Source organism: Telmatherina bonti (genome assembly GCF_933228915.1).
Source record: "Telmatherina bonti genome assembly, chromosome: 11".
Taxonomy (NCBI): Eukaryota; Metazoa; Chordata; class Actinopteri; order Atheriniformes; family Telmatherinidae; genus Telmatherina; species Telmatherina bonti.
The window spans coordinates 10,770,719-10,786,119 of record NC_136629.1 but is presented as its reverse complement, the minus strand read 5'-3'; the positions used below and the strand labels follow the sequence as shown (position 1 = coordinate 10,786,119).

General features: G+C 45.6%; 1 protein-coding gene across 2 annotated transcripts in view; it reads left to right on the top strand.

Moving 5' to 3' along the window:
- Positions 1-15,401, top strand: part of birc6 (baculoviral IAP repeat containing 6) — a 120,641-nt gene that overhangs the window by 53,142 nt on the left and 52,098 nt on the right. For both annotated transcript variants that reach the window (XM_079248618.1, XM_079248617.1), the window contains exons 49-59: positions 84-284; positions 378-657; positions 731-987; positions 2,827-2,935; positions 4,318-4,548; positions 4,635-5,496; positions 8,382-8,525; positions 9,604-9,733; positions 12,949-13,080; positions 14,152-14,313; positions 14,401-14,574. In XM_079248618.1, the coding sequence (XP_079104744.1) occupies positions 84-284; positions 378-657; positions 731-987; positions 2,827-2,935; positions 4,318-4,548; positions 4,635-5,496; positions 8,382-8,525; positions 9,604-9,733; positions 12,949-13,080; positions 14,152-14,313; positions 14,401-14,574 (2,682 nt within the window). The remainder of the gene's footprint in view (positions 1-83; positions 285-377; positions 658-730; positions 988-2,826; positions 2,936-4,317; positions 4,549-4,634; positions 5,497-8,381; positions 8,526-9,603; positions 9,734-12,948; positions 13,081-14,151; positions 14,314-14,400; positions 14,575-15,401) is intronic.

The window sequence follows — 15,401 nt, the reverse complement described above, 5'->3', positions numbered from 1 at the left end:
GTGCTTTTTGGATCTTTTCCTTCCATTTTCAGGACTTCCCAGCAGAACTTTTAACCTGAGGTTGTTTTTGTTGTCGCTGTCAGGCACCATCACGTCCAGCAGCCCCACGGCGCAGCCGGCAGAGGTCCTCCTCCAGGCCACTCCACCCCATCGGCGGGCGCGCTCTGCAGCCTGGTCCTACATCTTCCTGCCGGAGGAGGCGTGGTGTGACCTCACCATCCACCTGCCAGCCGCCGTGCTGCTGAAGGAGCTCCACATCCAGCCACACCTCGCCTCTCTAGCCAGTGAGTTGCTCCCTCTTCTGTCCGTTTGGGATGTGGAAAGCTTCCCGTCTTCATTTCCCTGCTTCTCTGTGTGTCCTCCCCTCCACCCACCAGCCTGCCCGTCCTCCGTGTCGGTGGAGATCAGCGCCGACGGCGTCAACATGCTGCCGCTCTCCACGCCAGTCATCACCAGCGGCTTGACCTACATTAAGATCCAGCTGGTGAAGGCGGAAGTTGCTTCGGCCGTTTGCTTGCGGCTGCACCGGCCTCGGGATGCCAGCACTTTGGGTCTGTCTCAGATAAAGCTCCTGGGTCTCACCGCGTTCGGCAACACCTCCTCTGCCACCGTTAACAACCCCTTCCTGCCGTCTGAGGACCAAGTCTCTAAAACCAGGTAGGGGCGACGCGTTCGGGTTCCTGCCGCCGGTGACGCGCATGAGTTTCACCTCCTGCTTCTCCTCATGCAGCATCGGGTGGCTCCGTCTTCTCCACCACTGCCTCACCCACGTCAGTGACCTGGAGGCCATGATGGCCAGCGCCGCTGCGCCCACCGCCAACCTGCTGCAGACGTGCGCCGCTCTGCTCATGTCTCCGTACTGCGGCATGCATTCGCCCAACATCGAGGCCGTGCTGGTGAAAATAGGCCTGCAGTCCACGAGGATCGGGCTGAAGCTCATCGACATCCTGCTGAGGAACTGTGCTGCCTCGGGCACCGACCCCGCCAGTGAGTCGCACCGCAGATCTCACTACAGCCATAGAGTCTAGAAATATCCACATTTCCAGCCTGAAAAGGCTCCTAAAGTAGATAAATTCCTGTTGAGCGGCGCTGACCTGCTGTATTCTGCCTGCCTCAACCCTCCTCCTCCTCTTTTTAATCAGGCATATTTCATTTTGGAGGTTCGCTGTAAGGAATGAAAGTATATTAATGTTTAAAGTCATGATGCTTGCAAAGCTCTAAAAACTAACGGGGTTTAAAAGAGCTTTGCATCGTGATCTAACCTCCAAGAAATGAATTCCTCCAAAGTCACAAAGCAAACAGAAACCAGTGGTTTAATGCAGCTCTCTTGTTGTTTACTTTGACATTTTATCCTGAAAATATGATGAAACTAGCTGAGTATAAACCATCAGACCTGTTTGGTCACCATCCTGCAGGTTCTAGATCAGGGGTGTCAAACTGCAGGCCTCAAGGGCCGGTTTCCTGCAGGTTTTTGTTGTCTCCCTGCTCCAACACACCTGATTGAAATCCATAAATATGTTGACAAGAAGCTGCCGGATCCATCTGATTTGGTAGAAGGAAACGACAAAAACCTGCCGGATACCGGCCCTCTAGGACTGGAGTTTGACACCCCTGTTCTAGATGTTTCCCTGCTGCAACACACTGCATCCAGCAGCTTGTTGTGAAGTTCTGCACCAGCTCGTCCGTTAAAGCCAGATGTGTTTCAGCGAGAAAACATCTGGAGCCTGCAGCATACTGAGCAATAAGGCTGCAGCTGGTGATCCAGGTTTTTTTTGTTACTTCAGTTTTTAGAGAAGATTTTGTCACATACAGGACAAACGCAGAACAACAGTGAAAAGAACGTGGTGTGGAGTCGGAGGAGGTCATATCCAATATTCAGAAAAATAAATAAACTAAACGACTGATTTATATACATGAAGATAAATTCACAAATGTTTTTTAAAGTCAGGCCACTCATGTATAAAAAACGAAAGACAGGATACCATGATGTGCAAATGTATCACAAAGTCCACAGGAGCCATTTTACCTGATATACATAACCTGCTCCAGACAAGTTTGATAATTAAGTATCCAAATTTACAAAAGAAATCCACTTTTTATTGTATTTGGATTCTTTTAACCTAATAATGAAGGTTAGTTTCTCCATCTGAGATATGTAGTTTATAATGCTAGTCCACTGGTACTGATCCGGGGCTTTAGGATTGAGCCAGAGTTTTCTTGCAGCCTTCCGTACTGCAGATAGAAGGATCTTAGTTTAGTCCTGGTCCTCCTCCCGTACTGTGATCCAGGTTTCATCCATTAAAACAAGCTTCACAAATCTTACTTTAGTCAATTTCAGCTGATTTTACAGGTAGCTGTTTTTTTTTCCTTCTTTAAAGGTGGAGTATGTAAGATTTTCAATATTTTCAAAATAAATTAACTAATAAAATAACTACAATCATAATTAGAAAGTTTTTTGAACATGTAGGGTCCAGTCTGTTCATATTTGATGTGTTATTAAATTACAAGTTTAACTAATGACAAATGACAAAAAGCACTTTTTTTTACTGGTAGGCAAACATTTAAGAAGGGTCTTTGTCATTAATTAAACTTGTAATTTAATAACACATCAAATATGGACAGACTGGAGCCTACATGTTAAAAAAAAAACAAAAAAACAAATTATGATTGTAGTTATTTTTTAGTTTATTTCTAAAACATTGAAAATCTTACATACTCCACCTTTAATGAAAGCGGATGAATAAATATGAGCACAACTGTGCATCCAGAGAAGTCCTTTCCTGCAGCAGAAGGTCCTGATTCTGAGACATTTTTGTGTCTTTTCAGACCTGAACAGTCCTCTGCTGTTTGGGCGGCTAAATGGCCTCTCCTCAGACTCCACCATCGACATCCTGTATCAGCTGGGAACCACGCAGGACTCTGGAACCAAGGACAGGTACTGCACGGATCCGTTCACCTTGGTTAAACTATCCGTGTAGCTTAGCAAGGAGAAGCTGAAGCTGTTGCTCCTGACTCGGGCTGGGCGATATATCGAATATACTGGAGATATGGTGGCCAGTCCCCTGTGTGAATATAGAAAATGCCTATATTCGTCATATTCGAGTATCCTGTTGTCACGCAGTTGTTTTTAGCTGAGGGCGGGGTTTTCTCCCTCCTCCTCGACTCTGCACCGCTTTGCACAGAGAGTTAAAGCAAGCGCACCTAGTTACGTACATAACGTGAGCTACATGCTACGTCATGAGAGGCAGCGTGTAGCAGCGTTTCTAGCAGAGAACTCCGGTAGCAGCGCGAGTTACAAAAAGTGGAGGAGGAAGAATTTGTTCCGAAGAAAACTAGTACAGGATCCATCATCTGGCGGTGGTTTGGATACCGGAGAGAGGATGTTGACCAAACAACTGTCGTATGCAAAGTATGTTGCAAAAGTGTCGCCACAAAAGGTAGAAGTACCGCAAATTTATTTCGTCATTTTAAAAGTCACCCCCAACAAGAAAGTGCCGCAGCAACCACCGTTGACGCAACTGAGTCTGGCGTCTTCTTTTTCCACAACAGCATATGACAGAGAAAGTCAAAAACAGAAGGAGATAACGTTTTTTTTGTGTTATTACAGTAGCTCAATTATTCATTTATTTATCACTTTATTTCTTACCGCTTTTATGCACTGCACAAAACGTGCACTTGAATTTATATTATTTTCATACGTTGTATTTATTACATCATGCAAAGGCACTTTATTTTGTTTTAAGATGACATGTTTCTGCCACTGCTTTAACTGTAAAACGGTTTTGATCAATTTGCTTGATTAAAATTTCATCCTTTTGGCATGAATGTTTAAAATCAGCATATATTAATGCAGTATGAACAATTATGTTTTAATGTAGACACAAAATCATCTTACTGATGTGATTGTATGCACCAAAGCATTAATTCAAGGCTGAGGTAAATATCGTGATAAATATCGTATATCGTGACATGCCATAAAAATATGTGGGTCTTACTAAAAGGTCATATCGCCCAGCCCTACTGCAGACACACAGGAGGTGCTAGTAGAAAGCGTTCCTCCGTTCTCCTCCGACTCGCCAGACCTCCTGTTAAAAGGGAGTTTTTTCCTTCCCACTGTCGCCAGTGTGCTCGCTCAGGTTGAGTTGGAGCCTCCACCTCAACCTGTTGGTTTCCTTTTATAGGTTATTATAAATTGGCTTTCATCATGTTTTATTTTTTTTTGTCTGGAAAGCGTCTTGAGATGGCATCGCTGTGATTTGACGCTGTATAAATAAAGTTGAATTGAATGCATCTAAACAGTGAATGTGAACTCTCCAGGATCCAGGCTCTCCTGCAGTGGGTTCACGACTCCTCCCGGGTGGCGGCGCATAAGATGAGCGGTCCGATGGGATACCCCAGCGCCGGCTCGTCCTCTGCCTCCTCCCGGGAGTACGGCCTCCTCATGCCGTCTCCGTCCCACCTGCACTGCGTGGCGGCCGTCTTGTGGCACAGCTATGAGCTGCCGGTGGACTACGACCTCCCGGCGCTGCTGAACAGAGAGCTCTTCGAGTCAGTCACCGTCTCATTGCAGCAGGTTTAAACGCCGCCGCTGCTGCTTCCTGTTTTAATGGATCTGCTTCCTGTTGCCCCCCCAGGCTGCTGTACAACTGGTCCATGTCTCTGCCGTGTAACATCGTGCTGAAGAAGGCCGTGGACAGCCTGCTGTGCTCCATGTGCCACATCCACCCCAACTACTTCTCCCTGCTCATGTCCTGGATGGGCATCGTCTCCGTGCCCAGCGTGACTCAGCAGCGCCGCCTCGCCATGACTGATGACGGCAAAAAGCAGCACGACGCCAATGCCAACGCCGCAGGGCTCACCGACGACTCCAAACACGCCAGGCCTCCGGTGAATTTGTCAGAGTCCCAGTTAACCACGCTGGCAGCCGCCTCCCAGTCGTCAGGAGCGATCCAGCAGCTTCTGGACTCGGGTTTGCCCTCGCTGCTGGTTCGCAGCCTCACCCAGTTCTGCGTTGGGCTCCTGGTCAGCGCTGACCTCCCCCTGCCCGCCGCTCAGGCCGACAGACGGCACCACCATCACCACTACCACTCACCCTCCTCGTCCTCGCACGGCCGGCCGCCGCTGTCCGCCGAGCTGGCCGCCCCCGTGCTGCGCTTCCTCACAGAGGTCGGCAACAGCCACGCCATGAAGGACTGGCTTGGAGGGCCGGAGGTCAACCCGCTGTGGACCGCGCTGCTCTTCCTGCTGTGCCACTCCAGCGCCAGCGCCGGTGCCAGCGCTGGTACCGGTACTGGCTGCCAGCATCTGAACCCCGGATCTGCAGCCGGCCCCCCTCCTGCCCCGCCCCAGCACTCAGGGTCACGGTTTTCCCTGGCGACTTCCGGGCAGACGGGAGGTCTCACCACGCAGCAGCGGACGGCTCTGGAGAACGCCACCGTGGCCTTCTTCCTGCAGTGCATCTCCTGTCACCCCGGCAACCAGCGGCTCATGGCTCAGGTCTGCATTCTGTCTCAACATCACATGCTCTGGTTTATAAGTCAGAAATGTTTTTTATGTTTGTAAACATAAACTGCGGTTCTTTCTACGGGATGCAGCTTCAGCAGCACCTTAATTTTGTTAGAAAACGTTTTTCCTGAAGATAAATCTAACTTCAGGCGCAGCTTCTTCTGGACTGTTTCTGGTTGAAATCATTGACCGTATATGAAAGATGGACGGAGCCTCCAGTAGTTAAAAGTGAAGCCTATGTGGAAGTGCATAAAGCTGTAGTTCCCCCTTCGTCCACTAGAGGCTCAAAAACAGAGCAAATCCCCATAGACTCCCATGTTAAAAAGACCAACTTCACAGCAGAAATAAACATGTTTACAGCCTGGTTCAAAAATCCATTTTAGGTTTAATAGGTCAGGTTTACCTTCATGACAACTGTGGGGGGAGTGAATTTTTTTCCAACTCGCCCGTTTAAAAGTAATTTAATCTCAAAGTTCGGCATATTTAGGGGTGTGTCCTTTTGATTGACAGGTACCAATCTCCCGCTTCAGGTCAGAAGAACGTAGAACAACCGTGGTTTTTAGCCGGTTAACGTGACTTAGCTTTAGCCGCTTACCTCCGTCAGCTGGTTAGCTCCAGGGTTAGCTCGGTTAGCTTTTAGCTACAGGTAGCTCAGAGTTCGCTCGATGCCAATCATCCACCATGACGCTCACAGCCCCCCTCTCAGCTCCACCTCTTTGCCCATATTTGTATTTTCTGGGTGAGACGACACGCATGCCCCTGCCAAGATGGCGATGGTAGGAACCGCCCACCGAGCTTCAATTCAGCTCTTCAGAAACCTACGGGTGACGTCACGAAGGCTCCGCCCATCTTTTTATATACAGTCTATGGTTGAAACATGTCGGTTTCGGCTGATCAGGAACAGTTAACAGACCTCCGTGTTTCTCTGGTAAACAAAGTTCTTCCTGGCTAATTTGGGCTTAAAACATTTCTTTGACTTGTCTTTAGGAGCAGAATAATATCGGTGTCCAAATCTTCCACAGTGAGCTGAAGATTTCTGCTTAAATTGGAACTTTTTCTATGTTTGACTTGAATTGACTGAAAAATTACAGCTCTGATATTATTTATACTTTCTGCAGTCTAAGGAAAAATCATGGTTTTAGTTCAAGTTGCTTTAGAGCAGGAGTGTCCAGCTCCAGTCATAGAGGCCCACCATCCTGCAGGTTTTCCATGTATCCCTGCTTCAACACACCTGACTCAAAGGAATCAGTTATTGTGCAGAACTTCATAGGCTGTTGGATCCATTTAACGTGAGCCAGGTGTGTTGGAAACGGGAACATGGAGAACATGCAGGACATTGGTGTTAGACACTCCTGGATTAAAGCTTCGTTCCCTCTATGAGAACCAAATATACAGTAGTAAACATAGTCAGGAGACGTAGATTTATTATGTACTGGTGACAGATACCTCGTTTTGACCAAACATTAACTGGTTCAACTGGTGCTTCAACAAAACGTCTTTTCCAGATACAGAAGAAGTCATTACTTCCTCTAAAGTTCAGGTGTCGGACTCCAGACCTCGAGGGCTGGTTTCCTGCAGGTTTTTGTTGTCTCCATGCTCCAACACACCTGACTGAAATGAATAATTATGTTGACAAGAAGCTGCCGGATCCAGTTGATTAGAATCAGCTGTGTTGGTGGAGGGAAACTACAAAAACCAGCCGGATACCGGTCCTCCAGGACTGGGGTTTGACACTTCTGCTTTAGAGCTTCCAAGTTACCGGACTCTCTGGTAATGTCCTAAAGAATCTGAGCCATACTGGTGGAAACATCTCCAGTCAGACAGTCCAACTCCACACTGCTGGATTCCACACCGGAGAACTACATGCTGACATTTTTCAGGATTCCTGCAGGATTCCCACTGGATGGGAGGGAATTTTATGATTAGTAACGTGACTGGGACGGTACAGGATAACATGTTAACGGGAAAAAACTAACTGACTAAAAGAAAGAAGACAGACGGCGCCATTTTGTAGTTTTCACTCAATAACCAACCCTACACCAGGGGTGTCAAACTCCAGTCCTGGAGGACCGGTATCCGGCTGGTTTTTGTAGTTTCCCTCCACCAACACAGCTGATTCTAATCAACTGGATCCGGCAGCTTCTTGTCAAGCTGTTTCTGAATGTCAGTCAGGTGTGTTGGAGCATGGAGACAACTAAAACCTGCAGGATGCCTCCTGTGTCCTACACTGTAACCAAAGTAAAAAACAAACTACATTACCCAGAAGCCCACACGGCTTCCCTGCCGGGATTGACAAAAGAGAACAGACAAACTAATATGGAAACTAATTATTTACATGCAAACTTAGAAGTAATGTGTATTATAGGTTGGTGGAATTTAATCATTTCATCAAATTGAATGTTTGTTGTTTTTTTTTAAATAGAAGCAGGAGTCACTCTGAGTGGGAGAGGGATGAGATGGGGAGTTGTTTTATCAGGATTGGGACGGCACAAGGTTTTTCCTGTGGGAGTGGGATGAGACAGGAGTGAAGATCCACTCTCATGTCACCCAAATGGCCAGGAAGCAACACCTGCTTGGTCGATAACAGAATCTTATTCAGGTCTTTTGTGTTTGGAAACTAAACTGGATGACGATGCAGCTTTTATTTGGCTCTAAAAACAACGTTTTCACTCAAAGAAGAGCGTCTCTGTGGTAGAGCACGGTGGTGGGAGCATCATGCATGAACGCTGAACACAGCAACATCAGACATAAAGCAAAGCATTGCTCTGGAAAATTCCACATGGAAACGCAGAGAAAAGGTCCAGACAGCCTGTTTTCAGTCTCACTAAATCCCTCCACATCTGTACTGATGCAGAGACGGCTTCCTCTGTCTGCAGGTTCTCTGTGAGCTCTTCCAGTCTGCTCCTCAGCGAGGCAACATTCCCATCTCTGGAAACATCTCCGGCTTCATCCGAAGACTTTTCCTGCAGCTCATGCTGGAAGATGAGAAGGTCACGGTCTTCCTGCAGTCTCCCTGTCCGGTAATTCTCTCTCCTTGGTTTGAGCACATCCATCTAATGTCCTGCAACAGCAGCTCGTTGTGGTTCGGCGTTGAAGTGAACACGACTCAACTCTGCTGCTCAGTGATGGAACAGATGGTGCTGCAGGAGGCTGGCAAGTACCGGTTCACGCGCTGCCGTTCCACGCGCTGCCGTTCCACGCGCTGCCGTTCCACGCGCTGCCGTGTCACACGCTGCCGTGTCACACGCTGCCGTGTCACACGCTGCCGTGTCACACGCTGCCGTTCCACACGCTGCCGTTCCACACGCTGCCGTTCCACACGCTGCCGTTCCACACGCTGCCGTTCCACACGCTGCCGTTCCACACGCTGACCACAAGGGGGCAGTGCAGCTATATGAAGCTGTAGCCTCTGAACATCACTGTAACCTTCTCTGTATTTTATGTTATCATGCCGTCCTCAGGCTTTATGTTTGATTGGCACTTAGAAGAGGCGCTTTAGGTGTGTGTGTTTGTGTGTGTGTGTTTACATGTGCGTCAGAAAATGATTCATAAAATATATTTTAATGACCCAAAGCAAGCGGTTCAACATCTCTCCTGTCTCATCCTGAGGTTCAGACAGCGAACGTACTCCTCGTCTGTCCTTCAACTGAGCATGCTCAGTACGTTATTCACAGGCTCTCCTCCCAAGCAGCCGTTCATATATGGATGAGAAAATGTTTAAACATTCAGATAACACTGTTTACATCTGTTCATATCCATCCTCAAAACACACAAAGCATACTCCCTGTAATCACCCTGTCCCATAGTTCTATGTTGTTTTTATTCTTCTTTATTGTTTTAGTGCCGGTTTTTGTTGTACAGTGTCTTTGAGTGAATTGAAAGGCGCTTTTAAATTGGATGCATTATTATTCTAATAATAATAATAATAATAATAATAATAATTATTATTATTGTTATTATAATAATTCAGTCAATCAGATGTATGTGTTGCTTCTGCTGTGTTTTACTGCCATCAGATGATAAAATATGTTCTTCTTCAGACTTTCTGTTCCTCAGTTGAACTTTTCTAAGATGACTAAACATTTCCTGTCTTCCCAGCTCTACAAAGGACGCATCAACGCCACCAGTCACATGATCCAGCATCCCATGTACGGTGCAGGCCACAAGTACCGCACCCTCCACCTTCCCATCTCCACCACGCTGGCTGAAGTCCTGGATCGCGTGTCCGGTACGTCTTCATCCAGAAAACCTTCCGTCTCAACATCATGGTGAAAATCTGTTTCGTTTCCAGGCGACAGATCAGTGATCTGTGGGAACTGGTTAGTTAGAACTGGTTACCATCGGACAGAGACTCTGGTGAATCCACATTGATGGATCCATTATAACGCCGTTGTTTAGCAGCTTCCTTTCACACATCAGTAACCGTAACTCCCTCTTCCTCGTTGCTTTTTGCAAAAACATTTTAAATTCTACGTTTCGCTGTGTAGATGATAGTCTGTGTTGTTCAAGTGTCAACTTCCTCAGCCTACAGTAGCGTTAGCATCAGCTGCTTATCGTTAGGTTTGCTGTTCATCATTCATATTTTTATTGGAACGACTATTCAGCTTGTAAAACCTAAAGCAGCAACGTTTCCTCTTTCCAGACTCCATGAGGAATAATAAGTTCAGTTTACTTTGCCTCCTGTGGGTTTAACCAACGAGGTTTCATGAGACCGCAGCTCGCTCTCCTCGTCACCGTGCTCTGCGTGCGACGCTCTGCGTGCGACGCTCTGCGTGCGGCGCTCTGCGTGCGGCGCTCTGCGTGCGGCGCTCTGCACGTGGCGCAGATGTCAGATACACGTGTAGCCTACCGCTGCTGCGCTTCTGGGTACGCCAATGCAGGTTCAACGAAGACTTTGTGACGTTTTCTATGTGAAACGACTGAATTTAGAAGACGTGCAACAGTGTAGCCGTGGCAACCCACCAAGGCTGGATAATCGCAGCGAAACACGGAAATCGTTTTTGTTTTAACACCAATATTTTTTTCTCCTGAAAGCCAGGAAGTGAAAGAATGATGTGCAGATAAGAAAAGTCTTGCTCACTGTTGATCTGTGTTTTTTCTACAAACTAGTAAGTAAGTAAAGTAAATATTTTTTTCTTCTTCTGGTTGGATTTTATGCTGCTGTATCGCGTGATATATTCAATATATGTCATTTTAGCCTCATAATCTGACAACTGTGGCTGAAAACATCATGTCTGCATGTTGGGTGGGACTTGGATTAAAAAAGCTCAGCTTCCAAGTATAGATCTATATAGATTTTTATATATATATTTTTATATATATATATTATTCTTTAAAAAAAAAAAAAAAGTTGGACCAAGAAAAGCAGTTTAATGTTGTTAATGGAGTTTTAAGAGTAGCTGCTGCAGATGAATAAAATCCCTCGTTTCCACCAAACAGTCCGCCTCAGGACAAGTTGGTTGGGAAATCCAAATCTTTGTTGCGTTTCCACTTGGGCTGTGACTATATGTTTTTGTCCCGATTTGATTCCAGTTTTTCAGGGACCCGATTCGATTTAAATTGTGATTCTCATAATTCTTGGGTATTGCTAATTTTTGTAGATCAAGAACAAAAAAAAAATGTACAATACTTTTTTTTCTCGTCATTTTTCTTGATTTCAATGAGGAAAAACAACACAGTAGCCAGAGCATCATTCTGCTGCTATGACGCCCAAGAAGACAAGTAAAAAGATCAATAAAAACAACGAAAATGACAAAAAATTTATAATGGATTATAGGGGTGGAAAATCGAATCGAAAAATCGAAAATTGCGATTTTTATGCTTGGCAATTTTCAAATTGATTTTTTTTGTTAAAAAATCTATTTTTCCCAAATAAATAAAAATAATCCATTATAAAATTTGTCATTTTTGAAAAAAGCTTTATACATTTATTTTGTTTTTAATCTACAAAAATCAGCAATATCGGAGAATTATGAGAATCACAATTTAAATCAAATCGGCACCCAAAAAATCGGAATCGAATCAAATCGGGACAAAAGCATATTGTCCTAATGGATTATCTTTATTTGAAGAAAAGACATTGATATTTAACAAAAAAATTGATTTTTAAAATCTTCGTCTTCATCTTCATCTTCAGCCGCTTATCCGGGGTCGGGTTGCGGGGGCAGCAGCCTAAGCAGGGAAGCCCAGACTTCCCTCTCCTCAGCCACATTTGCCAACTCTGCGGGGGGGGTCCCGAGGCGTTCCCAGGCCAGCCGAGAGATATAATCCCTCCAGCGTGTCCTGGGTCTTCCCCGGGGTCTCCTCCCCGAGGGACGTGCCTGGAGCACCTCACCAGGGAGGTCCAGGAGGCATCCTGACCAGATGCCCGAGCCACCTCAACTGGTTCCTCTCGATGCGAAGGAGCAGCGGCTCTACTCTGATCTCCTCCCGGATGACCGAGCTCCTCACCCTATCTCTAAGGGAGAGCCCGGCCACCCTGCGGAGGAAACTCATTTCAGCCGCCTGTATACGAGATCTCCTTCTTTCGGTCACGACCCACAGCTCATGACCATAGGTGAGGGTAGGAACGTAGATCGACGGGTAAATCGAGAGCTTCACCTTCTGGCTCAGCTCCTTCTTCACCACGACAGACCGGCGCAGAGTCCGCATTACTGCAGACGCCGCACCGATCCGTCTGTCGAGCTCGCGCTCCATCCTTCCCTCACTCGTGAACAAGACCCCGAGATATTTAAATTTTTAAAATTGTGAAGCAAAAAATCCTGACACTCGATTTTTCGATTCGATTTTCCGACCCCCTAGTTTCCACAGCAACCGCATCCTTACTTGGTAGACAGATGTAAGCTGGATAGCGTCATGGAGGCACAATGCCTTCCTTTAGTTCTCCAGAAGAAGGCGGCGGCGGCGGAGGGGAATGGTGGACATCCAGCAGTTTGTCTCCTCGAGCAACAATAAATCCACCGCATGGTTAAACAACGGTGGTACCGACCCGTCTGGTGCTGAGCCACACCTGCTGGTCATGTGATCAGCTGCACCTGCACGAGTTGAATGTTTTAGCTGGAAGCGATGTGACCATCGGTCCCATCTGCGTCTCAGCAGTGTGTGTTATCTGACGGAGCTCAGAGACGTGGACGTTGTTTTTCCATCAAGGTCAGCTGCTGATGCTGGAAGTATTTCCTGTTAGCTCTTAGCGAGCCGTGTGTGTGATGAATGGCTCACCTCCCAGGACCTTGAACATCTGATGGAGAACCTGATACACTGCTGCTGTTATGGGGTGGTATGTCTGAGAGTACAGTTTATTCCCTTTACCTCCAATCACACACACAAACACACACACTGCTTTTTAAATTTGTCCTTCGTGTTACTATTTTTGCAGGCGAAGAGAGAAAAAAGCAGGATGGCAGATTGTGTTATTGATGTCAGGAGTCTGATTCATGTTTCCAGACACTCCCAGCATCACAGCCAAGCTGATAAACGAGCAGAAGGAGGACAAGGAGAAGAAGAACCACGAGGAGAAGGAGAAGATGAAGGCTGACAATGGTTTCCAGGACAACTACAGTGTTGTTGTGGCCTCAGGTACTTTGATGTGTTCAACACATGATGCTGCCAATAAAACACCACAACACACATTAAACACTGTGATACTGGAGAAACACTGGTAATAAAATAAACAAGAGCTTTCCTGCTCATCCGGTCGTCCTGAAATCTCTTCAGCAGCTTCTAACTGTGTGAGTTTGTCTTTACTGAAGCCTGGACTTCAGCCCAGATCCTAACTTTTATTTATTTTTATATTTTTATTAAATATTAAAAATAGGTTTATTTTTATTTCGTTTTCTTTTGTTTTCATAATTCTATTAAAAATTGAACCTTTTTTTATTTTTTGTTTTTATAATTCTATTAAAAATTTAAAATGTATTTATTTTCATTTTATTTTGTTTTCATAATTCTATTAAAAATTTGTTTATTTTTATTTTATTTTGTTTTTATATTTCTTCTTTAATACATTTTTAAATTTTATATCTATTTTATTTTAGATTAGAATCTATTTTTTTGGCTTCATTTTTTTTTTTTTACTTTTTGACATTTTTTAATTTGATTTTACTTTTTAAAAATTTCATACATATGTTTTTATATTTTTTTTTATTTAATTTTATATTTAATTTGGTTTTATTGTAGAAAATTGTATTTCTAATCTTTTCATCTTTTATTCTATTGAATTTAAATTCTTGTATTTTATTTTGAATTTATTTTGAAATTTAATAAATTTGTCATATTTCATCTTCTTACTTTCAATATTTTAGCTTTATTCTGTACTCAGTTTTTTCTCATCTTGTAACATTTTTTTCTGTTATCTTTGTCTTTATTTCCATTTTATGTTATTTATTGAAGATCTTCAGCAGTGTGGGCTTCCTAACATTTGTGTTGATCTTCCATGGACATCATCTGTCTGGGAAAGTTTCAGCGGCTGAACTAATGAAACAAACAGAGTAACGGATGTTATGACATAAAGATGTCGCTTATCAGTCGGGTCATTTTGTTCTTATTTCCCGTATTTAAGCTCAGAATTAAAGTTAGTGTTTTTCCGCGCTACAGATTATGTCTGCCGTCTGGCTCTCAGTCCTCCATGATGTCTGCTTCTACCATCAGGTTTAAAGTCCCAGTCCAAACGGGCCCTGTCGACGCCGCCTCGGCCTCCATCGCGGAGAGGTCGAGTCATGAGCGACAAGCTGACGGCTTCCTCTGGAGTGGACCCCTCAGCGAAGACCATCAGTGTCCCCGTCTTCCACCTGTACCACAAGCTTCTTCCTGGTACGCCGTACCAAGGCCGCTCACAGGGGAGTCGCAGCAGCCAGAGCTCGCCGCCGACTTTTCACCGTGTCCCGTCCTTCTCCTCAGGTCAGCCACTCCCACCTGAGATGACCCTGGCTCAGCTGCTGACGCTCCTGTACGACCGCAAGCTGCCGCAGGGATACCAGTCCATCAACCTGACGGTCAAACTGGGCTCCAAGGTCATCTCTGACCCGGGCCTTTCAAAGACCGACTCCTTCAAGAGGCTGCGCACGGAGAAAGGTACTGCGGTTCTGGCGGGTCGCCCCGATCAGTTCCAGCTCAGCTGCACCATGTTTGTCCATCAGTTCAGTCGCTGTTTGATCAAGTTTTAGTGGAGGAGAGAGATGTGGGGAATGGGAGGAGATGGGGACCAGTAAGCGTCATGAAGTCGCACAGATTCCCCCGAACCCATCGGAGGTGGTTCAGTTCTGAGGCTTCCTGCTGGGTCACGTTAAACGGTTCAATTCAGCTTTATTTACACAATTCCAGTTTACAAAAACACTGATCTAAAGGCACATTTATGCACGGCAGTCCAGTTCAGTCCAGTTTCTCACCGTCCAGTTAAAACCAACCCGTCATATGATCCACATTAGTCCGGTTTACAACGGATTCATAAAAACCAGTTCAGAACATCATGGTCTAACCCACGGAACTGGCCGTTTAGATCAAATCTTCCCTTTGATTCTATCTTTTATCCTGAGTCGCACGATGAGACGGTGGAGAGGAAGAACTCCATCAGGACCAGGAAGGTGCCCTGTCTTAGCCCCTCCCCCTGTCTTGGCTCCTCCCCCTCTGATTTTGCTCAAAGGCTTTTTTATTCGCAGCTTTTTCAACCAACGAAAAAGCTTCTCGGCTGTTTAGCAGAAGGAGGCAAATAAACCGAGCCGGATCGGGAAATCCTTCCTGCATTTTCTCAGCCATGTTTGCCTTCCGAGTTTCTTCTTCACTACTTTGTATTTTCATCCTAACACACTGTTTATATGCAGGGTGTGGCTATCAGGTATGCACTGCTGGAGGGGGAGGAGGGGAGCAGGGAGAAGAAGCTACGAAATATAAGAAATGAACAA